The sequence below is a fragment of the Sinohyriopsis cumingii genome, chromosome 2, assembly GCF_028554795.1.
Source record: "Sinohyriopsis cumingii isolate HCF-2022 chromosome 2, ASM2855479v2, whole genome shotgun sequence".
Taxonomy (NCBI): Eukaryota; Metazoa; Mollusca; class Bivalvia; order Unionida; family Unionidae; genus Sinohyriopsis; species Sinohyriopsis cumingii.
This window is the reverse complement of record NC_142962.1, coordinates 47982330-48008288: the sequence shown is the minus strand read 5'-3', so window position 1 is coordinate 48008288 and position 25959 is coordinate 47982330. Positions and strand designations below refer to the sequence as shown.

The 25959-nt window shown below is 37.2% G+C and overlaps 1 protein-coding gene across 2 annotated transcripts in view; it reads right to left on the bottom strand.

Moving 5' to 3' along the window:
- The window catches only part of LOC149804784 (tectonin beta-propeller repeat-containing protein 2-like), a 75431-nt gene that overhangs the window by 19615 nt on the left and 29857 nt on the right, over positions 1–25959 (bottom strand). For both annotated transcript variants that reach the window (XM_089944563.1, XM_089944570.1), the window contains exons 10-14: positions 19348–19492; positions 17242–17443; positions 6648–6737; positions 3029–3259; positions 356–543 (exon numbers count right to left, since the gene is read on the bottom strand). In XM_089944563.1, the coding sequence (XP_089800689.1) occupies positions 356–543; positions 3029–3259; positions 6648–6737; positions 17242–17443; positions 19348–19492 (856 nt within the window). The remainder of the gene's footprint in view (positions 1–355; positions 544–3028; positions 3260–6647; positions 6738–17241; positions 17444–19347; positions 19493–25959) is intronic.

Below are 25959 nucleotides of genomic sequence, written 5' to 3'. Positions count from 1 at the left end.
CCTATTTTTATTTCTAGGGCAGCATTAAAAAAAAATCAGATTCCCCAGGCTGTGTGTACTTGCCACAACAACAGCATAATTTCTACATTTGTTTCATACAAGGGAAATGTGCAGTTGACAAATCATGTAGTAAATTGTGTCGGACAGGAAGAAATACCCATGCAAATATACCATCCACAAACTGAGTTTGATACTTTTTTGGAGTGATTAATACTAATGTTTTTACATTAGTTACTGCACATCTGACCTTCTCAAAAGATGCATACATGAATATGGTGTATTGTTTACAGTGAAATCTAAAGTGTTTAAAAGAAAAGACAATAACTGTGGGATGTAGATTAACTCTGCATCTCACCATCCAATCTTGCGGCCCTGCCTTGATGTGGGTGAAGACAGTGCCCCCTCGGTCAACAGGAAGCCAGGCAGCATTAAGACTGTGAGTGGATGGGGCACGAACTCCTATCCGCTGGAATACATCCCCATCACTGTCAACTGCCCACACATTCTGCTGTCCACAGGAGACATGAATTAACTGGTTGTCAGCTGAAATAAATACATGAATTAATGTTAAACAAATCACACATACCACAATAGTGCTAATGCATCATGAACAAAATATATATGGCATTAAATATTGCATCAAATAATAATAATAATAATAATAATAATAATAATAATAATAACTGTTTATTTAATAAGAAAGCTCGTTTAGAATACAAATACACCTGGTCTCTTTTGATGCCCTTGGCTACGCTATCTGTCCATGTATGAGAGAGCGATAGTTCATGAAAAGAAAGTTGCATAATAATGAGCAATGCCAAAATTAAGTCTTGTGCATTAAATTGGAGAAAGAAAATCAATTTTAAACACATAACAAGAATACCATGAATGGCATACTATATGCCAATTCCATGTTTAACCATCTTCTGCAAACAATTTACAAAGTTTGGTAGCCATAGATGATGGAGAACTCAAGTTAATGCACTGAAACAAATGTTCTATTTTCAGACAGTGACCTTGATGTTTGGACCCAAAATCAATAGAACTCTACCGCAGTCCAAGTGCAAGCCATCCACAAAGTTTGGTATCTAGACAATGGAGAACTTTAGTTACTGTGTAGAAACTATTCTTTTTCAGTGACCCTGACCCTTGAAAGGTTTACCCTGATATCGATATAGTCCTTCCTTACTCCCAGTGCAAGCCATCCACAATGTTTGGTCACCGGAGACAGCGATGAAGTCAAGTTATTGTATGGAATCAAATTTGGTAACTGATGGTTGATTGGATGGGTGGGAGAGATAATACAATTCATTCCAGTGTATGGCAGGTCTATAGAAAATTATTAGGTGATGAACACTGCATACACAAAGATCAAGTTGAAATGAATGCTTCAAATATTTAAGCCGGGCATTGTACAAATAGAAATAACTACAGCACTTGCTGGTCATGGGTTTATTAACCAACAGGAAACATACCGGATAAAAAACAGACATAAAATCTACAAATGTTACAATTCTCTCAAATTATGACCATATCTATAGGCCTATGCAAAAGCAGAATGAGTAAGGTGTTGTTCATCTAAATCATACAAGAAAAGTGCTAAGGGATTTTATTAGGCAGCATGCGATCAATGTTAGTGTGTACTTTATGCACTGTGACCAATCAATCACTCATTCATTCATTCATGATAAACTTGCACCTGGGTCACATATTCCCTCCCTATTGTGTAAATGTCTCCAGACATTTAGCAAATTTGTGTCTGCAGCATAAAAATTACAAGAACAAATAAACAATCAGTAACTATACCTCATGCCTTCTGAAATAATTAAAAACATTAATCAATGCATAATAGGCATTCACAAATAAGATCTAGATTAAAAAGCGACTTATATAAGAATAGTCATCTGAAAGTTCATCCTCTCTTTTGTTTCAAAATGAATACCATACAAGAATAGTTTTCTATTACCATGTATTCTTTTTTTTTTTTTTTACTGTAGTGGTACTAGTGTGACTGACCCAGTAAGTCAGCCCCAGGGAGATTCAAACTCACCTGATTCTCCCCAGAAGACCACTACCACCACATTTATCCGACATTCCGTGGTAATATTAGTTTCCAACATGGAGGATGAGTACAAAAAAGAATGGAACTACAGAGCTTATAAGTTACATTGCCCTGCAAAAACAGTACAAGTCATACAACCACTGAAATTGAAACTACAATTGCTTAATAACCGTAGCTGGGTCACACATGTAAGGAAGTTTCTTTAAAATTCTGATCAGCTTTTGCTCCTTTTGCAAGCAGAATTCCATATCTTTGCCTGAGAATATTTCACACAACTGTTTAGTATTAGGCTATGAAAGTTTCAAGAGATCTTGTGAGGCTGATCATCAAGATACTGGTCTCACAATCTGGGTCAAAGATATTTTCTAGTATATTGCAAAAGACATAGTTGTTAACAAGATATGCTTAATCAGTCATTTATTTGTGTACAATTTCAATGGAATAGCATATTACAAAAGGAAACATACAAAATTATGCGAACAGGTTACACCTGTATCTTGTTTATTCCTGTTAAATGACTCTTAATTTAAGTTCCTCATATTGTGTCAAACAATAGTCAATAACAAGAAACAAAGAAGGAATTATAATAAATAATTATATTTTGTTTGGTTAAGTATTTCTTAATTTAACTTAAAGTTATTCAGTTATTTTATTTGCAAGGAATTTGCAGACACAGACTACATTCTTATACCATTCTATATCTTTTTAAATCACATACATAAATGTTAATACAGGTTCAAAAGCATGTATATATAAATATGTATGTATATAGACATTTTCATATGTATTATGTCAATATGAGTGAGAATATTTGAATATAAACATGAATATTTACATACTACGTAAGTCAAGACACAAGACTTGTGTATGTGTGTGTGTGTGTGTGTGTGTGTGTCCTTATCTAGTCTCATATTTTAACTTATACGTATTTGTATCTGTGTATACAGAGATGGAATCATCCTTCACCTAGCTGAGACAAATCCAATTTTTCCCATCCAGACCCCTTAGGACAGTGTGGCCCCATCCCTGTTCGTATGTAGATGTCACCAATATCACTCAGAGCCCAAAATGCATCCGGACATGTGCTCATGCAAACAAAGTTTGGAAGCTTTGGTGGCCGGGGGAGTTCAAAGCAGCTCAGCCGATCAGGTGGAAATGTAAACAACCCTCCATTTGGCTGCAAACCCCAGACAACACCTGTGGTAAGAGATAAAGTTAGTATTAACACACATATAAATGCATGCACACTAACAGCAAGACATAACTAAACCATCACTTATCATTCAATACTTAGCATCATTAAATGACTTGTCTAGTCCCAGTGTAAAGCTTTCTCTTGCCAACAAGAACTGAGACCTGAAATAATTCAAACTGAGAACAATAGTCCCTTGATAGGACTGACACTCTACTGTCTGAAAAGAATTTCCAGGAATTCAAGATAAGACTATTTTTTCGTTTAACCTGCCATGTGCTGAAACCAGCTCAGCCATAGAATGATGAGCCGCTCTGTTAACGACTCTCACGATTATGGCCACTGACTCCCATGCATTCTTGTTTCCTGATTTTTCAGCAAGCTGGAAAGTCACTAATGATGCTATGCAGCAGCTTTAAAATGGCACAAAATATATTTGAGCAGTTTTGTAGAAAAATCTAGCAGAAAATTTTGAGCCACCAAATTTTTATTTAAGGCCAGGAGTTCAGTCTGAAAGTGAGTTTTGTATTAACACAATGAAAACACTTCAAGCCCTTAGTTTTCTGAAAAGAAAGGCTTATAATTTTATCTGTAACTTGTAATGATGGTATTTAAAGTGGTCAAGATGGCAAAGCTACAGGATCTTACTCAATCCTCTTCCACAGATCTGATGGCAGCCAATGGCTGTGTATGTCATACCTTATATGGGGTGTGGGTTGGGGACCCAAACAATGTTCCCCATCAAGCTCACAACAGATATGTGTGTTAGTAATGCGATTTGTCTCTGTTTTCTCTGTTTGTGGCACTCTTTCATGAACTGTTGACCAGACGTCTTCTGATCATCTGGTGCCATAGCTGCCAACCCGAGTACAAAAATGCTGACTGCTTATGACAAAAATGCTGATTTTCAGGAACAAATAGTGATTTTAAACTTTATGTAAACCATTTACAACATCTATAACCATCAGTAAAGTAACGTACTTAATTATTTAGTGTCAGAAATGCATGTTTTGCACTCTTGCACCTTCTGAATAGGCACCTTGCTCCAATTGGGTTCCCATGCAGAATATGCAAGAACATAACACACACTCTGACACAGGCTGTTTATAGTAGCTTTTTCTGCATCTTGTTTTTTCAATCATTATCAATTCCAATGTACCATCTTTCATTGATGATCTGAGTTCTGCAGACATGATTTTGGTATTCCACAAAAAAAGCTGAAAATTTGAAACGGAGGCTTTGGGGGTCCTCCCCCAATGGGGTCTCTAGGGGCAGTGTCCCCAATCCAGGGGGCCAAAGACCCCGGCCAAAAATGCATTTTACAATCATAAAAACTGATCCTGGTGCAACTTATGATCATAATTTATAACAAAATAATCATTTGAAAAACAAACTTACCAAATAATTTCAACTTGACTTGAATATTTTCACGATATTTATTGTCACATGAATGTTTTCTCCAATACTTTTGGTGCTTAAGTTATTTCATGTGCATGTCTGTGTTCACATTGTAATTAAGTCACAATAATTTGTCAATTTTTGCAGCAAATATATTATACTTCTCTCTTTTCATAACAAAACTAAAATAAACATCCAAGTACATCAACTATATACAAATAATCCCATATATTTGTCTTTTTCTCCAATGGACACAACCTGTTGATATGCCAGTCGAGCTCTTTTTGTGGCTTTGGCAAATATTTCTTTAGCCTTCCTCAATGTGCAATGTCCTTTCAAGCTGGTGCTTGTATTAGCGACATGCATTGTGCATATTCTGACTGAAAGCTACAGCTTTTCTCTCATGCAAAAAATCTTTCTTCATATAGTAATTAATTGCACTTTTTCCACATGCCTTCTCAGCTTCAATTTTTCTGTATGTAGCTTCTTTTGTAGGTGCTGTTCCAAACTCTCCCAACCCACAGGAGCTCGTATCGTTGCTTAAAACTGACCTGTCACACATGTACTATATAATAACTACAAGGGAGGACACTTGTATCCTTGCCCGCAAAACCTATTTAAGAATAAATGCTGATATTTCAAGCTATGTTATGCATAGCTGAATAAATTTGGTAGCAATATTTAGCTCAGGCATTCAACTGTGTATCCCTATCAAAAGTTTCACTTAATATCATAATTTTAAGGAATGCCAAATCATTTTCCCATGGTGCCGCTCGACATGACCCTGATCGTGCCCGCTTCATATGCAAAAACAATGCCCCAAATGGAATACTACCTTCTCATTGGCCAACTGAAAATAAGTTATAATTAAATACAGGACGTTAATTGTTACAGGTTACAACCCCCATCCCTTGATTCATGGATGGATATTCCAAATTTTCTTTGTAACAAACCCCTGTGGTAGAGCAGAGGTCACAAAATGCCAGTCCTCTGACGCTCAGTTTTCTTATAAACAAGACAAGGGAAGCATACAACTTAATGGACTGATAAATATGCAATTTTCCACTGCCAGTCCATGTTTGCACAAATACATTTCACACAGATATGTAATGGCTTCATTTTGGTACATAGTCATACTTTTGATGTTAAACTTACAGAGTATCCTTTTTATGTAAAATACCTCCACAATTTTTGGCCAAAGTACAATGCACCATGCTATTGGTTAGTTGGCATTACATACTAAGGAAGGCACCTCATGAAATCCAACTGATATCGCTAGGACAAAACACCAGTATATCTGTTCGATCCGTCAAGATGTAGATAGGATTATCATATCTTAACCTTGGCTAGTGAAGATGGTCTGTATTAAACTGAAAGATTACTGACACCTGGTGATGGCAAGGAGAGGTAATATGTAAGAGTTATTGCTGTTTGTTTATATAGACATAAAAGACAATTTTCATATTTTTAGGAGAGCTGGATTAAGGAGAAAGCAGACTAATATTCATAACATTAATGTGACCAGGAAACATTTAAAGGAGAAACAGGAGCCACATCTATAAAAATATAGGCCCACCATATAGATGCTACAGAGTTTTTCATGAACAGTGCACCTGACTTTCCATAACCGCCATTCCTAAATTGGTAAAAAGTACATCCAAAGATATTTATCTTCCCAGTGAAACCTAGTAATTGTGAAGAAAGAGACACTGATTAAAGAAGTCAAATGTAGTTAAATAAATGTATCTTTGATAAACAATTATAGAAATGTTTGTTTTTCTTCCCCATAGATGATGTAAATAAATCTTCATCCACAGTTCAATTGAAATGAAAGATAAAAAGTTGATGTTAGCTTAACAAGTAAATATTGTTATGTATAAATAGGTTTATTAACATACAGCCCTTCAATTTTTTCTTCAGTAAAACAACATGCATGCAAAGTACTGCTGACACAGGACTATTTGCTCAGTACAGAATATGCGGTTATCTTCTCACCTTCCTCAGCATCAGCATTTCTTGCCTCCACAATCTTCCAGGCTGTAGAAGCAGCTATTCCCATTGGGTGAGCCTCTTCCCAGAAATGACCTGAAACAATCAAGGTTTACTTGTATACAGGAATTGTCTCACCAACAGGATCACATTTGGAATAACAAACAATATACATACAGGAATGAGGAAGATACTGAGGATGCAGAAAAATCCTGGACTTAAATTCAATTTGAAGTGAATGGAAAAAACCATCAAGATGATTTCAATATACTTTCCCATGAATGGCAGCCTTGGTTCAAGAGGGTTTAGAACTCCTTGCCCAAATGACTAAAATGCTTGGATTGGACAAGCTTAAATTTGTCACTGTTGTCAAGGAATCCAAGGAAATGCAATAGTGAAAACAATGTTTGGAGTAAAATGTTTCTTCAGTAAGACTTATGCGATCATATTACATTTGGAGTATGACCATTATCACATAAATCTGGCCTACCCAAGCTTGTTTTTAGCAGAAAAAGTGCCAAAAGATGTCTGCCTACTAAGTCAGGCAAAAGTGATCTCCCCTTAGGTGGAGGGTTTGGAGCAGTATCCCGTCCACACATCAATTACTACCGGCACACATGTGCATGTTCAACTAAAATTTGATGTAACAGCTAGGAGGCTAGGAGCGTGTGTATTATCAAAGAAGCGTGTTACTCCAAAAATTGGTTTCTTCTTCAAATACATTACCTGATCATAATACATTAGAATTCTAGGTAAGAGGTGCAGGGAGTTACATCCTCTTAACCTGGAGAAGACCCCATCTGATTCTGCAAAGTACCTCATGAGTGGTTGCATCATTGTGAAGATGCTGAATGACACAGGAAGGCAGTCTATTGTGCTGCTGCTGTAAGTCCCGTCAGGTCAAATTGAGCCCATGGGAATGAAAGATCTCCGTGGTGAAAGATAAAGAAAGTTACACTCAAATGTTATGATAGTGGCAACTACCATAAGCTCATGAGCCAATAAGCACTAGAAAATCATTTGGAATTAAGTTAGTTCTTAATAAGCTAAGTGAATAACCCATAATATACATAACAATAGAGTCTAAGCTGACATATTGTCCCTTCTGTCTTTCAGTGGTTGAAATAAATAGAATCTATATATCCTCACTGGCTCAGTTGGCTTTAAGTGCCAATTCAGAGTCCTTATGTAGTCATGTTGATGCCATTAAAGCAAAGGGTTCAATGAAACCAGAGATTTCATTACAAGGTAATGATTCTCCATTAGTGGGATCCTTTTCTAAGCAATAAAAAAAAAAACTGTCATAGTTTGGACTGGCCAACAATGCATATACCTCAATGATTTTGCATGCTGTGACTAGAATAACCAAATCAATGAATCAATGAAGCTATATACAATCGTATGAAAGGTAGTTTATTTAGGCAAAAGAGAACACACGGTAGTGTCCATTTTGGATACAGGTATAAGCCTTTGGTCATGACAAATCAAAATCCACCAAAAGGTTGGAAAGGTCTTTGTTTTGGCCATTATGAAGCATTCCATGATGATCAAATGTGTTTGAGATCAAAGAATGGTAGCCTTTTCATAGTGAACTGGGGTAACTTCTTTTCAAAGAACCAAAGAAGAAAATTCTCTATCTCTGGTGTCAAAAGCTTTAATTCAAGTTAACTTAAGTGATGTGTTTTGACTGGCACAACTGGAAGAATACTCTTCACTTCCATTTCTATGCTTTCATATTGATGAGAATTGTATTATCACTAGGGCTTGCTTGATAAGATAAAGGCATGCAAGTTCAACAATTCTACCTTTTTGGATGAAATATCTGCATTCAATGATGCTTTAGTAGATGAGACAAGATCAAGATTTACCTAGGAATTTCAGCTGCTACGTTCAATGGATATATTTATTCATGCTTCTTCCAATTTAAAGAGAACATTCTGTACCATATGGCACTCTGATTTCCATCACCCTCTGCATTAATTCGGGGATCAGAGGTGTTGGAGGGAATGAGTATGCATCTAGACCATTTCAATTCATTTAAAGAGTGTAGACTGCCCAGGCTGTTTTGGTGTGGTAAAAGTGGATATCTCTGCATTCCAACCTGTTGCAAAATAGATCCATGACTGGTTAGACCAAGTGGACACAGATTCATTTAAATACTAAAAACTGGAGACCATTCAGTTTGAATTAACTGATACCAATTAGTAAAATGAGCCAACATGAGCTATGAGCATGTGGATTTGTCGATGATAACACCACCAACACAAGTCAAAAACTGCACGACAAATGGAGATTTAGTTCTCCCTTGCCTTCTGATGTAATCTAATACAGGGAGTTGTCAAAATGAAAACACTCCTGAAGGGAAAATACCTGACTGACTTCCTAAAATAAGGACCGGTGGTGGGCACAATACCCATTCATGCAGATTGCAATTCACAAAGGCGAAATCTACAAGGGAATATTTGTTGTAGCAAGATGAGATTCTCCTATTTGCTAAGATGGGACATCATGTGTCCCACAAAGAGCTGGGCAAAGATGATTTGATCTGCTGCTATGCTGAGGTGACCCAACAGGTTTTAGCCAGCAAATAAATTCCCAGCTGAGATGTGTTGCTTTGAGAACCATTTTTTTGTAGTAAAATAATTTTCTTCAATAATATTTACTGACCATAATAACCTTAGGAGAATAACTCCTACCTAGCAAATCCTGCCTTCCCAAGCTAAAATGATTTACCTAAAAAACTAAATGTTATCTGTCCACCTAGGTGGCAGTTAGATGGCCTGGCACCAAATCCCATGAATACTTCAATGACTATTGATGCAGGTGGCATGATCTCTATATTGATTAAACTGCAGGTAGGCTGAAAGGGTGTATTAATATAAAAGCTGAGATAAATGCTGGTGAAAGTGGACTCCATCCCATGGCATGGACAATGCCAGAGAACACTCTGCTCAAATGCAATGCTTGTAGCAACTGTCCTAACTTCATGAGGTGAAATGCATAGCAAATTCAACTGATCATAAGCTATTTCAAAATATGCGGAATGAATAACCTATTTTATCCAGGAAGAAAATATCGGTGCTGATGTATCATCCTTTCCAAGAGGCATGATCTCCCATGACAAAACAGCTCAGTTCTTTTTTATAAATAACAATGCAGAGCTTGACATGGGTTCTGTAGATGACTTTGAGATGAAGTGTCCTGCACAGACTGGGATTTCACTACAAAAGTCTGATTCCCCATGAATGGGAGCAAGTTCTTGGCAATGAAAACAGGAGCCATCATGAGAGATTCTGACCCATTTAGTCAGAACTGCAAATAGTTTGTGTCCACTGATACAGCATGTATGTCTCTAATTCTGCTTGCCATTGCTAATGCAGTGAGGAAGCAGGTCTTATAAGAGAGGAGAAAGAAAGAGGCCTCTGAGAGCAGTGCAAATGGCATCTTGTTTGGCCATGAGAGATTATACTTAGATACGAAGCCAATGTCTTTGGACATGTGTAATTAAAAGTGGACAGAAAATTGGCAAAGTTGTTGTTTTGTCCAATATCCTCTAACCATGATGATGAGTTTCTGAGATCATGAAACAGTACCATTTGAATGTGATTAGTGCAAACTGTTTATTGTCAAGATCAGCTATCTGAGGTATATGTCTACAGGGGTACAATGTGTTCCTTGGTACACTCCTGTGTGAAGAATCTCCATTTGTTTTTGTAAGGTTTTCAAGCAGAGGGCTGTCTCACTGGAGCAATTCTCTCCACTGGTTGTGAAACTGTTTGTGCCTTAGGGATTGTTTAAAACATAAACCAGAGGTTTTTGTTGTTTTCGCCTGAAATTTGCTAGGGGTTAATATGATCCAGATATGTAGGTTCAGCAACACTGGGTGGGATGAAATGCCTGCTGATATGGTTACTTGAGCAAATGAGGGAATATCTCAATTTTCCTGGGGATTTCTATTGCAAGATTGATGATGTCACTGATCCACAATTTTTCCCATCTGAGTGGAGTGGAGCAATCAGGATTAGATAGCACTTCAATTCTCCTGCTTTCTGTATCCCCATCAGAATCAATAGGTGTTGGAGGGTAAGTGTACAGGTCTAGAAAGACCATCAGCCTTCAGATCCAGGACTGGTGTGACAAAGGCATTTTGACATGGACTTGTCAATGAAGACACCATTTTTGAAAATCACAGTCAAGAACAAAAAAGTCTAAGGACTTGGTTCTATGTCAGTTTTGAGATAAGTCACCACGATGGAGATTTTGGGCAGAATGAGAACTCCATTCCTATTTAGAACCTCCTGCCCCCAATGAAAAGTTTTGCAATGACTTTCATCTCAAAAATGTTTCTATTTAAATAATGATAGTGTGGAGGGACACTCCAATGACTTCCTAGAATGATGAAAGGAGGTGTACCTGCCAGCCCTCTGTGATTACTTCCATGCAAATTATGATTTCTGACAGTTGTACTTGCAAAGTTATACCCAACATGAACCAATGAGGTTGCCCCATCCTCTTTGATGAAACCTCATATCTGTGATGACTCTGAGAGGTTGGATGAAGTCTCAGCCTCCATTTGGACACCAGAATAATTTGTATTGGGAAAATAAGAGATGACCATGGATTGCGGTTTGCTGCTGCACTGAGCAAACCTGCAGGCAAAGGAATTCTCTGCCAAAAAGATTGTCCTGTATAAGCATGAAAGCCACTGTTGTTATGATTTCCAATGCTCATTCCTGAAAAAAACATATTCTGTTTATTTGAGCATTGAACTCAATACCTAGATGGACAAATTGTTGAGTCAGTATTAAGTCAGATATGTCCTTGTTGACAAGGAAGCCAAGGTTGAGAAGATGAGTAACAAGAGATATTTTGCAACTCACTTGATGTTTGGTAGTATGTCATCCAAGTAGTTTGATGTTGCCACCAAGGAAGCAGTCCTGACATGGGCCATTACCTGGTCCATCAATCGAGCGAAAAATCAAAGTACTAATGTTGAGTCCATTGGGAATGCCCTGAACTGGTAGACAATGTCCTTGTAAGTGAATCGCAGGAACTCCCTGGAAGCCATGTGAATGGGGACATGAAGATACACATCTTGTAAGTCCACACTGACTGCATAGATCCCCTCTTAGAAGGCATTTAGAACCTAGAGTGGTGTTTCCATTGCGAACCATGAGTGTCACGGAATTAAACTCTTTCATTTATTGAATATATGTACTCGGGTTTTGTTGTGTACACCTGAGAGTGATTTATGTATATTGTGTTGTATTTTGAAATAGTGAGTTCAGTTCATCCCATGCCGCACATGCAAAGTGCTCTCAATGGGACGAACCGAATACCTACAATGCACAGGCTATGTTTGTGTATAAATACCTCACCGTACATAAATTTCTTTACAATACGGAATAGTCTTGTCAGCCGGCAGTCTGCTTCAAGGACTTGCACATTTTCAGCTGTAGAGTTGTCTGTGACCAGAGTGTCTGTGTCTGGAGTGACCAGAGTGTCTGTGTCTTAAGTGACCGGAGTGTCTAATGTCCAGAGTGTTCTCAGTGTTTGGAGTCTGTGAAGCTGAGCTGTAGCAGCCATGGAGCTGAAACAAAGTGTACTGATGATGTGGTGTATCTCCATGCATGTAATTTGCCATGGGCTAATTTTGGAGTTTGTAAAACCCAGTGTATCTTTTGGGACTGTAGAGATAAGTTGAATATCTGTCCCTCTTTTTTATCACCATAATTTCGTTACCTGAGTGAATGCATTTTACTACATTAGTAAAATTTTACATCGTTTACTCCCTGAGTAAACTATATCCATTGTTTCATTGTCAAATCGTTGTGAACCATTCACCCCTTGTCTTTGTATTTGCCAAACTAATTTATTTGTATTTTTCATCATTAAGTCTGTGCGTTCTTATATTAATTAAATCTAATATTTGGATTATATATACACACATTTTCATAATTAGTTGCTTATTCAAGTCATCCATTATTAAACATTGTATTTCTATCATCGTCAAAAGTGTTCTATTGTGAATCCGAAAATCCCACCCGGTTATCTTGTTAAAATGAGGTTCAATGAATTGAATGTGCTTAGGCCGATAACTGGGTAAAGAGTGCTGTTTCTCTCTGGAACTAGAAGCAGCCTTGAATAAAAGCCTTGATAATTTAAGTTTTCTACTGCCCTTTTCTGAAGAAGATCATTGATTTCCGGCTGTAAGTTGGCAGCCTTGAATGTGGCAGTGGGGAAGATTGCAGCTGAGGGTACCCACAATAAAGGAGGTGCACTACAGGTGATATTTAGTCACTCAGAAACAATTGCTGGGGTCCATCCATTGTCATTGCAAATTTTGTTCCATTTGCAAACAAACTGGAACCTTTTTCCTACTAGGATATTTTGATAAGAGCAGCATGAATAGGGTATCATTTTCTTTAAAAAATGATGTTGTAATGGAGAGAAACAATGGCAAAAACAATCGCTTTTTCTCTGCCTCTTGTCCACTTTTGTTCAGGAGAACTGTGGTTGTCAACTTGGTAGGATTAATTCCCAGTGGCCTGTATTTTAAGTGCATCCCTGTGATATTTTTGTTGATTTCCTGAAGAATTCCTCAGCTGTAGCCAAGACTGCAGGACTGTCACCTTGGAGGCTTGTTTGCAGATTCTGTCAACCTGACCATTACAGAGTTTAGATGATAAAGGCTGTGATTGTAGCTTGGCCTTATCGTGGTCATTAAAAAAGGTAAAGAGCATTGCATCTTATTTTACCAGTTGTAAGTTTGTAGCTGCTGTTATGGTATTGGTTAGGGTATGCTGAGCAGCTCTGTTTATGACATGGGCCATTATGGAAACAGACTCCCAATCCATGGCTTTATTTGTCATCCCAAAGCTGCAATGTCTTGGTTGACTGCTGGGGTATCCATATGCAAAAACCATGATTTGGGACTGACAGAACCACCAACTAAAGTGTGAGGGGGAAGTTTTCTAGGTGAGAAAGAGAGTTGGCTGATGCTTGGGTCCTGTAACTGACAATGTATGCAGCCCAGAATTTCAGTAACTCTGCCAGACCATGAAAGTAATTCGGAACTGAGACTAGGTCATAGATGAAGAGGAAGGAAGCATTCACTAATTGGTGTCTCTTGTGCTACCTTCATACTAGCATGAGAAGAATGCCATGGATGATAGCTCATTACCTCTCATATATCCTGATTTAGATACTGTGACTTACACAGCAATATTATTAATATAACACACCAGACCTGCACATTATTTAATTATAGCTATAACAATGTCCTCATAGCACCAAAGTGTGTGATGATGTCAAAGTGATAATACTGGAAAGATAGAACTTTGTCATCAAAGAAAGAAAGATAAGTTGGATGGATTAGACTTCCATTTGATGCAAAGATTCCTCCAACTTACTAAATGGTACTACATCCCGAAAACTGGTAATGGATTATGAAGCCTCTCTTTTTGTTGAGAGCATGCAACTTTTTGGTGCCAATTCCTGTATCAAGGGGAAATCACTCTAACTGTAATCTAGGTGAGCAGATACCTTTTAGGCTTTAGGTGGCAGGGTCCAGTTTCGTAAATTGGCCCTTGGCAAATTTCTACTTAAGGCTATAGTGTGACTTTTTCAGGTATTATTGTTTACTATTTAAAGATATGGATATATTTGTGAACTAGTTGTTTCGGGCTGGTGTTGTTCTTGAAATTGATGTCAGGCATGTACACCTTCCATAGTTACTCTGCAGTATGTTGATAGTAAAATACCAATAGTCGGCTATGAAGAAGAGCTAGCCTCCCATACCACTAAACATGTGGGTTTGAGGCAAGTAGAATATCTCAAAAACGGCTTGAATGACAACTATTTTCAATTGCATCAGCATGTTTAGTACACACTGTTTTGCAGAACTGTCGTCCAGGAAAAGGGCTTGTGTTTTCAATGTGAGCATCACATGGTGTCAAAAATGACCTTCGCACATGAAAATTCTGAGTACAAATTTGGGGTTGGGGTGCATAAACTTTTCTGCTACAAACTGCCATTTATTTCTCTGTCAAGTGGATACTAATCTTATGCTTTGTTTTAATATAGGTATAAAAAAATATGGACCTTTTGACCTCACTTTTGTGTTTGATTTTTTATGATTTTTATACTAGGTCACAGATTGCGGTATTAAATTTGTACATAAAACTGACCCCTGCCCCCCTTTACTAAAATATTTTATCCTGGGAGGGCTGGAATTGCAAAATAGCAGTAGCAATACTCTGAAGGTATTATGATTGGGTAACATATTTTTGAAGATGACTTTCGGTGCATATCTTGAGGGAGGCTGACTTTGTTCACATGTTTTGAACAACAAAACTACTGAGCTGGGAGGAGATTTCAGATCATAAGCTCTTGAGAAGTAAAACATGAGATTTCATTTCTTGATTTAAAATATATCTCAATGATGCTTTTGCAGACTGTTGTCCAGGCACTTAGAAGTCACAGGCAAAGAGGCTGCTTTGAAGTACAACATGACGCTATCTATAATACTCATTAAGACCTAAGAATGGAAGTTCCTACCAAACAAAATTGCCCTGAATTGGTATACCATATCCCTGAATGCAAAATTGCCCTGAATTGGTATACCATATCCCTGAATGTAAAATTGCCCTGAATTGGTATACCATATCCCTGAATGCAAAATTGCCCTGAATTGGTATACCATATCCCTGAATGCAAAATTGCCCTGAATTGGTATACCATATCCCTGAATGTAAAATTGCCCTGAATTGGTATACCATATCCCTGAATGCAAAATTGCCCTGAATTGGTATACCATATCCCTGAATGCAAAATTGCCCTGAATTGGTATACCATATCCCTGAATGCAAAATTTCCCTGATTTGGTGTACCATATCCCTGAATGCAAAATTGCCCTGAATTGGTATACCATATCCCTGAATGCAAAATTGCCCTGAATCGGTATACCATATCCCTGAATGCAAAATTTCCCTGAATTTAGTATACCATATCCCTGAATGCAAAATTTCCCTGAAGACTTTTCAATTGGAATATGAAGGCATACATCTTGAATGTACTAGAAATATCTTTGCATCCATAATATTATTAACGTAGTTCAACAGTCAGCTATAAATTTAGTACGATCTTAATACTTCAAATACTGTCTGAGGACTGTAAGTTGATATAAAGTACAACCATGAATGCAAAAGGAGTTGTGGATCATAGTGAGATAACCATTTGAAATGAAGAGTGTCATTTGGTATTTGAGCTTCCTTCAGGGACATCTGGATGTTGATTTTATTGGTAGCAATTTTGTGTTAATGCCACTAAACAAGGAATTTACAGTATCATTGAGGTTTATTTTAATATCACTTACCAAGTGATGTAACTTCTGCTATTATTGCAGGTTTGTTTTACTACCACTTAACAAGTGATGTAAACGTTCACTGTCATGGCATGTTTATTTAACCCCACTCACCAAATGATGTAACTTCAACTCTCAAGGCAGGTTTGTGTAGTGCCACTCAATAAGGTATGCAACTTTTGTTGTCATAGCAGGTTTCTTTAATACCACTCATCAAGTGACCACTCAACAAGTGACTAAAACATCTGCTGTCATGGCAGTAAATTGTGGGTACATGTATTTTAATATAGCAATTCCACTGAAGTTAGATCAATAGCTCACAAAAATAACAGCTACATGATAGAGTTTATGATACTTGGAGTGTGTGTGACTTGGATTTTTAATGTAGCTTTAACAATTTTTCAGTCATATTGCTATGATGCCTGCAGTGTGGCAGTTTATAGTGATGTGTAGCAGTGCGGCATCATGATGCAGACATGTGACATGATGTCCAACCCAGTCACATTATCCTGACACCAGGCCGACCAGTCCTAACACTAACCTCTTAATGCTGAGCGCTAAGCGAGGCAGCTGTTAGTACCATTTTTGTAAGTCTTTGGTATGACTCTGCCGGGAATCAAACTCACCACCTCCCAAGGCAGACACTCTAACCACTAGGCCACTGGAATGGTTCGATACTTGGAGTAATAGGAGAGGACATAGAATGAACAATATTATATCACTGAAATGATCATCAGAATGATACTGATCCTATCTTTTTGATAGCTGATTCCTAGACTTGCATACTGATTCAATGTCTCAATATATAACCTAGCAACAGTGTCGGATTAAGCTAGTGTGTGGCCTGTAGCAAATGTTATAAAGGAGCCCTAAATAAAATTAAAAAAAACATAAATATTAAAACACATAAATATTTAACTTGCATAGTAAAGTAATTGTATTGTTTCATTTCCGATACAGCCAGATAATACAACAAATAAATCTGACATTTCTGAAGCTGAAGGCGGTGTACTACTATAGTATTTGAGCAAGTGCAGAATCATTTAGTGCGGAGCCATTGAAAGAGCAGGGCCCATAGCATAAGCTACTTTTGCTACTAGGATAATCCAGCACTGCCTAGCAATAAACATTTTGCCAATTTTTCTATCTGTCTTTCTGAATACAAAGCTCTTTAAATTCACAATGAAAAAGAACTGTTAATTTATGTACATTTACTCCCTGCGAGGTGGTTATTACCTTCCAGACTGCCATGGCAGACATGTATGATGTTCTTATACTCCGGGCAGACACATACCTGCCCTCTCCCTGTGCAGATGAGCCCGCCAGTTTGGTTGCTGAGGAGGAAGGATAGGCGCTGGGGGTCCAGTCGCCATGGTAATGCTTTCAGCATGTCCAAGGTTGTCGTGTCCTGCATCAGGTACTCTGTGCTGAACAGAACCTACAGTAAGAAAACTACAAGCTACATCAAATTTGTTTGAACTGAAATAGATACCAAGATTAAAATATTTGTGCTGGTGCATCCAAGACAATTTACAGTTGTAAATAGTATCAACACCATAGGATTTATAGAAAGTGATGACTACAAGGATGTGGTTGTTGTTGTTGTTGTTGTTGTATGGTATAACGCCATTTTTCAGCACAAGATAGGGTATACATGGCGGCCAGTATAACTGGTGGAGGAAGAACCCTGGAAAACCCCGGGAAGAACCACCGACCCACGAGAAGCTACTGGCAGGCTTTCTCACCCACCAACGTTAGCCGAGGCTGAGACTCGAACTCATGCAGACAGACAAGGATGTGGAGGCATAACCTCCCATCTGCAGGGTGGATCTAGTCATCCCCGTCCCTGAACAGTTTTGTTTCTGTTGCTTTCTAACAATTACAAATTTATTGGAAAGTAAAGGCAACCCTCTGCAGGATACTAATCTGATAGATCCCAAAACCAGAGAGATCCAGATAAATCTCTACAGAAGCACATCAGCACTTCTATCCAACTCTTCCACAACTACAGTGATTAGAAGAGATTTTAACACTAACATAAAGAGAAAACTGGATATTATGGTTTCAAAATGCTAACATGCCAAGTACTTGCTACCACCAAAGTGTCTATACACATTAACCTATCGGAAACACAATAAAAACTGTATTCTTTTGTCAGATAATAAAAATGTTCTAAAGTGATATAAAACAATATTAATTGGAAAGATAGAGAATTATATTGGACATGCCAATTACATAATCTACAGCTGGTAGGTTATCAACATCTCTGTTTAAAAGAGAGTCCAGGCATTTTTGACCATAGGATTTCTAGACTGGTTCCTTGTTTCAGTGAGATTTGCTCATTTGATCAAAAATCAAACAGTCTGATTGTACACATGTGAACTATGGAAATACACACAAATCTCCCCCTGTTATGTATATCTTTTATTTTTGCAATTCCTGGTCATAATTTTGTCTAACATTTAATTTTTATTCATTGCTGTAAACTATATCTGGATTTATGTAGGGTCTATTTTATGATATTTAAAACAAGGAAAAAAATGGAAATGCAACTGAAATTAAAAGAATTAGAACTGGCAAGCAAACATGATTCCCCCACACATTCAGGTTTTTGATGCTATCAGAAATATCAAATTATTTCCCCCTTTTCAGGAAAAAGTAGATCAATATTATTTTGCATTTTGAAAAAGTAGCAGAAAATTAAAAATGGTCAGGAGAGCACTGGACTTTGTTATTATTGAGTGTACTTATTGGCAAAGCTCATGAAGTATATACTTCACTGTCAGTAAAAGCAAGCGCTGATTATCAATTGGGCAAGGAATGTATCTTGAAGGGTTATGAGTTGGTACATGAGGCATACCAACAGAGGTTTAGGAATTGTAGAAGAGCAAAAACCAAACCTATGTCAAATTTGGCATTCTCGCTATACCACATGTTGGTACATGCAGCTGGCAGTTATGGACCTCAACTAACACTGCAGAGCTTTATGAGGAAGTATATATATGTCATGTGGAGTGGTTATAATGTGTGAATTTCATTGGTTGAACCAAGAACTGTTATAATCATACAAAACAGCTAGATTCTTTGACATGTATGAGCCAAAAACATAGCACGTCATACATGTGTGTACACAGTTATTTAAATCCTGTGACATTTAGATTACAAGCAGTTATTAATACCTTGTGTTGGTACAAGCACTCTTTTTAACCCTTATAATAAACACAGACTAATTTTACTCGAAACTTTTCAAATACTACCTGCCTCTCCCTCTTCATACATGTTATCAAGATTGAATTTATGAGCAAGAGATTTATATCATACAGATGAAAATGTTCATTCAACCTGCCACCACTTCTGATCTCCTATGGGCGTTTTCATGGTAACACCAGTGCAGAAGAAGAGCTGACCAAGCACATTCATTGCCCAGCCAAGACCTCCATCGCCAAGTGCCACAGTTGAGAACAAATTCTCTGTATCCAAATTTTCACTGAAATGACAAACATTAAAAACCCATGAAGCTGAACTTCATAGAACAAGTACCAACATCTACTCTGAATATTTTCTTCGCACCAACATTTGCTATTCTCTATTGGCAAAATTGCACAAAGTGACTCCACAACAAATCTGATGGTGATTCATGTCAAGTGTTAACAATCTTAACAGGTAAAATAATATATTTTTATTCCATAGTTTAGCAGGAGATATTGTGACATCCTCTGTCTGTCTGTATATATGTAGCTATTATTCCCACATTTTAGCAGGAGATATTGTGATACCCTCTATCTATTTGTCTGTATTATTCCCACATTTGGGGGGGGGGGGGATATTGTGATAACCTCTGTCTTTCTGCCTGTATATATTATTCCCATATTTTAGTGGGAGATACTGTGGTACCCTTTTTTCTGCCTGTATATATTTATTATTCCCACAACTTAGTGGAGATATTATGACACCCTCTGTCTGTATCATTTACTACTTCCACATTTCATTGAGAAATACTGTGATACCTTCTGTCTGTACATATATATTATTCATGCAATTTAGCAGAGGATATTGTGATACCCTGTCTTTTTGCCTGTATATATTTTTCCCACATTTTAGTGGGAGATACTGTGATACCCTTTTTTCTGCCTGTATATATTTATTATTCCCACAATTATTATTCCCACAATATAGTGGGAGATGTTATGACACCATCTATCTGTATGAATCATTTACTACTTCCACATTTTAATGAGAAATACTCTGATAAATAAATAGCATAATTTATGGAATATTTAAAGGCCTTCATACCAATATCCTTATGTCAAATTTGGTCAAACTCTGCTCAACAGGTTTTGAGAAAAAAACTATTTCTGTTTTTGTAATGTGGCCAATTTTACCAGCAGACAAAATTATTTTAAACTTACAAGGCCCTCTTACCAGGATGTTTCTTGCTAAATTTGGTCAAATTCTGTACAGCGCTTTCCCATAAGAAGTTGTTTATTTTTTCTACTTGTAATAATAGCAACTATATTTAAAAGTGGATCAGCTTCACTTGTATAATTTGCAGAGGCTTTCAAGCCATAATGATTTCCATCAAATTTGGTTAAATTCTGTTCTAAAGTTTGAGAAGAAGCTGTCTGTTTGTTTGTTGTTGTTGTTGTGGGGTTTAACGCCATTTTTCAGCACGATAGGGCTATACATGGCGGCCAGTATTAATGGTGGAGGAAGAACCCGGAAAACCCCGGAAAGAACCACCGACCCACGAGAAGCTACTGGCAAGCTTTCTCACATGCCCACATTGGCTGAATCTTAGACTCGAACCGCCGCAGACATAGGTGAGATGGCAGTGATCCGTAACGAAGAGCGCTTTAGACCACTCGGCCACTCGGGGGCCCCCGTCTGTTTGTTTGTAACAATGGTCATATTTGCGGCCAGGTATACATTATTTCCATAAAGTGGGCTTTCATACCTAGATGTTTTGTTGTCAAATTTGGCTCCATATTGTTCAGTGAGTTTTGAAATACAATGTCAAAGGCCTTTATTCCAAAATGTTTTCTGTAAAAGAAAAAGGGTAATGTTTTGTTAAGAAGTAATACAGAGTGACCCCGATGTAGCATGCTCTGTTATAACACAAATTCGAATATGACATGATTGTGATGTGGCTCCCAAAAGGTTTTTTATTCTTAAAAAGTACAAAAAAGAATTTGTAAAATTTTTTCTATCATTTTGGGGAAGAGATCATGCATGAATTCTAATATGATCTTGTCATGGCTCCTAAAATTTCACATACATGTATTTTTCTTGTACACAAAAATTGTTTCTTCTTTAAAATACAAAAAAACAATGTGTAAAATGTTTACTGTCATTTTGTGGATGAGGTGACTTTTAATATAATATGATTGTGTCATGGCTCCTGAAATTCTGTATCAATGTATTTTTCTTGTAAATGAAAAAGAAAAATTTGCAAAAGTATTCCTTTTTGTAGGAAAAACATTTCTGCTTATGATAGCTACAAATGGCAGCATAAACACAAATTATATTTCCAATCTTCTGAAAACACAGATACCTGGCCATCAAGTTACTTTTGAATTTGTTAACATTTTTTTTCATTTCCCTAAGAACAACCTCATCCCCTGGGTAGCCTCAGGAAGATGACAGCTGTCTCCAGCTGACCAAAATCTAAGCCAGTTTAAGTACATGTACATGTAGCATGTAAACAACTATGGTCACATGTTACAGGCGACAATACTGTACTTAAATGTTTAGAGACACATGTTTGTTGACAACGGGATATTGATCAAACGAGGAGTAACATGTTTTATACATTATTTTTGTTCTCTAACGGGATGCCACTGATACATGATTTTTATAACTTATGATCTATACTCGAATTCACTAATATTTCATATACATCTACAATACTGAACAAATTAAGGATTATACTACACAAATGTAAGCTGTCAATGTGCAAATGTATATCATAGTTTTGGCTTCATTTAATTAAAAGCTCTTATTCTTGTGCCAACTTGTATTACTCTCTGCCCTATTTTTTTGATAAATGCATTGTTTTCTTCAGTTAACTGACTTGGTTGGTTATAACACGTTTCAGTGTAGAACAGTCAGGTTCTATGGACACCAACCAACGTGTTATAGCAGGGTCACATTATAGTAAGGTTTTCCTACTGTTAGTAATACAGGGTTCCTCCACAATGAACAAAAATAAATTCCATGACTTTGCCAAAATATTTCCAGGGCCATTTTACAAAAATCAAGAACTGCAATGTCTTTCATTGTCAATTGTTTATTGATCATATTTGTGTCTCATTTAAAACAAGTTTTTCAATCAGTGCTCAGCGATCCATGAAATTAAAGTTATCAATGTTTTTTTTGCTACATTGTCAGAAATTCCATGACATTTTCTAAACTTTGCAAGGTTTTGAGAAATTCTATGACATTTCAAGGCCCATGAAATTAACTTTCTAAATTCCAAAACTCTTCCAGTATTACAGGACTGGCAGGAACCCTGGTAATAAAATCTACATTTCATGTCAAATTGGCATTTGTACAAACATAAAAGTCTTTTATGCCTGAGTAATTTCTGTCAATTATGGACAAATTCTGCAAAGCATTTACCAAGTAGAAATAATTTTAAGTTCTTTATTTCTATTTCTATTTTTTTAACAGTAGCTATATCTGATGGCAGATTATCATCATTGGTATAGTCTGAAGCCACCATGATGAATGCTTTCTGTCATTTCTGATCAAATTCTGTTTAGCCATATTTCAGAAAAGTTGCTTAACAGTTTTGCTATTTTTAGAAAAGGTGGCCACAGCTGAATGCAGTTCAGCATCATTTATATAAAATCTGGTCAAATTCTGCTCAGTTGACTATTAGACATCATTTAAATATTTTTCTATTGTTTAGTAGTGGTGGCCATATTTGATGCAGATTTGATTTTGTTTCAACAAATATGAAAGATCTTCATGCCAGGATGCTTTTTGTCTACATGGTCTAATGTCTGTTTAGTGGTAATGGGGAAGATGTCATTTAAAGGTTTTTATATTTTTAGCAAACAGCTATATATAATGGCAAATAAACATGAACTGAATAAATGTGTAAGGCCTTTATTTAAGGATGCTGCCTGTCAAATTTGGTCAAATTCTGTTTAGCAGTTTTAGAGAAGTAGTTTAAAGATTCTGCTATTTTTAGTTACAGTAGCCATATCTGATCATGGATTGCCGTCATTGGTACAAAGATCATGCCAAGATGCTTTCTGTCACATTTTTTTCTTTTTGTTTTTTTGTGTGAAAACATATAAAAGATCTATATTTATTGATGGAGATCAGACTGATGGTAGATCTGTCACTGGTTAACAATTTGAAGGTTTTCAAACTAAGATGCTTTCTGAAAAATCTGGACAAATTCTGTTCAACAGTTTTGGATAAGTCACTTAAAGATGGTTGCCTTATTGAATATCAGATTGGTATCATCTGTATAAACCTGAAATGTCTTTATTCTAGGATGTATGATGCAAAGCTTGTATGAAATCTGTCAAGTGAGTTTGCAGAAACTGAAAATAGCAATTGTTGATAGATGACAAGAAGCATAAACTCACTTGACCTTCTGGCCTGGTGAGCTAATTATACATAAATTCTGGCACAGAATGAAAACCACTTTTTGCAAGCCAAATATGTTTCTTTGATAATACTTACCCAATCACAATACCTTAGAAGAACTACTACCTCGCAATCCACCCCTCCCAGGTTAAAAGCTTTCAGCTGAAAATCTAAAATTATCTGTCCACCTAGGTGACAGTTAGAATGATCTCCCCTTTATCCTGAGATTGGCACCAAATCCTATGAAATCCGCAGTTACTACTGGAGCAGAAAACATGCTCTCCATATGGATATGGGGAGGCTGCAGGTGTATTATCACTGAGCAAGTATTACTAAAACATTTTACTAGAAAAAAATTTGTTTCTTCTTCCAAATATGTTACCCAATCATAATACCTTAGGATAATAAACTAAAGGTGGAGGGAGATACATCCCCTTACCCTGAAGAGACCCTTTCTGGACCCCTAAGGTATGTGAGACAGCATGTAGATAGCTTGACTGGAAATAAACTCCATATGACAGGGAACGGCTTTGAAAAGGAAAAATGTTCTCGCTCATAAATCAAGCATAAGTCTTGAAGCCGCATCTTTATGACGCTGTCAAATGAGCCACAAAGGTAACCTTTTTCACCATGGGTAAGAGTTCGTCCTGACTGATTTGAGCTGTTAGGTTGACAGGTCTCTGATAGTCAATATGTGAAGCAAATACATCAGTTTGTGTTTAGTCCAATATGAGAAATGCACTTGGATCTCCATCCCAAGACACAATTACTTACAGTTAAAGAACAGTTTTACTCATATGCAATGTTTGTGGTAACTGTCCACACTTTGATAGCCAATATGTGAAGCAAATTCATCAGTCTGTGTTTAGTCCAATATGTGGAACAGATATTCAGGACGAAAGTGTCCATGTTGATACGTCGTCCTTCTCTTCTGAAGACTAAATGAGGCATGATCTCCCTTGATGCAATGGTTCAGTCTTCCTCAGTAACACTGGGTCCTGTAGATGACACTGGGATGGAGTGTCCAGATGAGAAAGGAATTATTACCAGTATCTGATTCCTCACGAATGGTAGCCCTGTTCTTGGCAATGAAAGCAGGGAGATTCATGAGTGATGCTAATCCATCTTTTGGAACTTCCTTTTAATAGGTCCACCAATAGGAAATATGTTCACTGATTTTGCCTGCCAATCACCAAAGCAGTAAGGAGTCATGACATATATGGGAGGTGATTTAATTAAGCCCTTGAGAGCCAATCAAATGTTATCTTGTACAGCCAGGTAAAATACCCATGATTAATTCCACTTCGGCAAGGATACATTATCACTGGCCAGGTGAAGTCCACAATTAACTGAAGACTGAATAGGTCTTTGGTTTGTTTGATATCCTCTCTTCCTTGACAACACTGTGTCAGTGATCATGGAATGGTAGGATTAACTGTAAATTGTGCTAACTCTTTCTTATCACAGAGCCATGGGAAGTTAGCTATTGAGGTATGAATGCCTACATTAGTATAAAGTGCTCTTGTATGCTCCACTGAGATTATATTCCATTGCCTTCATCCGCATGAATGCACTTAGGTTGACAACCAAGAGATAAGTGCTGCTTTATATCTGAATAAACTGTAGGCAAAGGTTTGGAAGGAGTGCAGAACATAATACTGAGTCCCCTGGGAACTATCTGTCTGGTCCACATGTCATCATGGTCAGTCTTCCATATTCGGCAATAAAGGACATGAGCATTCTCTCTGCCAGGATACGTCTTAAAGGGGGCATGAATGTATGTCATTTGAGATAGGGAGGGTCTCATGGAATGCTGGAAAACATGATCGACCTCCCTTTGATTTTTCCAATTGAAAAGAACTTTGGTTTTCAATTGTTTTAAATTTGGTAGGACTGCTTCACAGTGGCAATGTGCTTTAGGGACAGCTCTGCAAACTTTTTGGTTACCTTGCACATCCCTTTTCTGTTGTTGAGACTGAGGGATGGAAAGAAAGCATCCTTGATGGCTTGTTGAGAATTCTGCCATCCTGATCAGTAATGAAGAGATTAGATGATAAAAGCTTGGAGTGTAGCTTGGCCCATGATGATCTCTAAAAAAGGTGGAGATAAAGAACACTGCATCTTGCTCCACCTTTTGTAAATTCAAAGCTGCTGTTATGGCCATATCCATCCTATGAAATTGACCCAATGAGATTCAGGGTGGGGGAATGTAAGTGGTGTGTGCCTACTTAAGATCACCATAGATATTACATGCAATGATGATTCCACTGTATGATGTTAAGAACCAACTCATGTGTATCCAAACGAAAAACAGAGAAGGCATCAGAGGAAAAAAATGTCTGTTGTAAATAA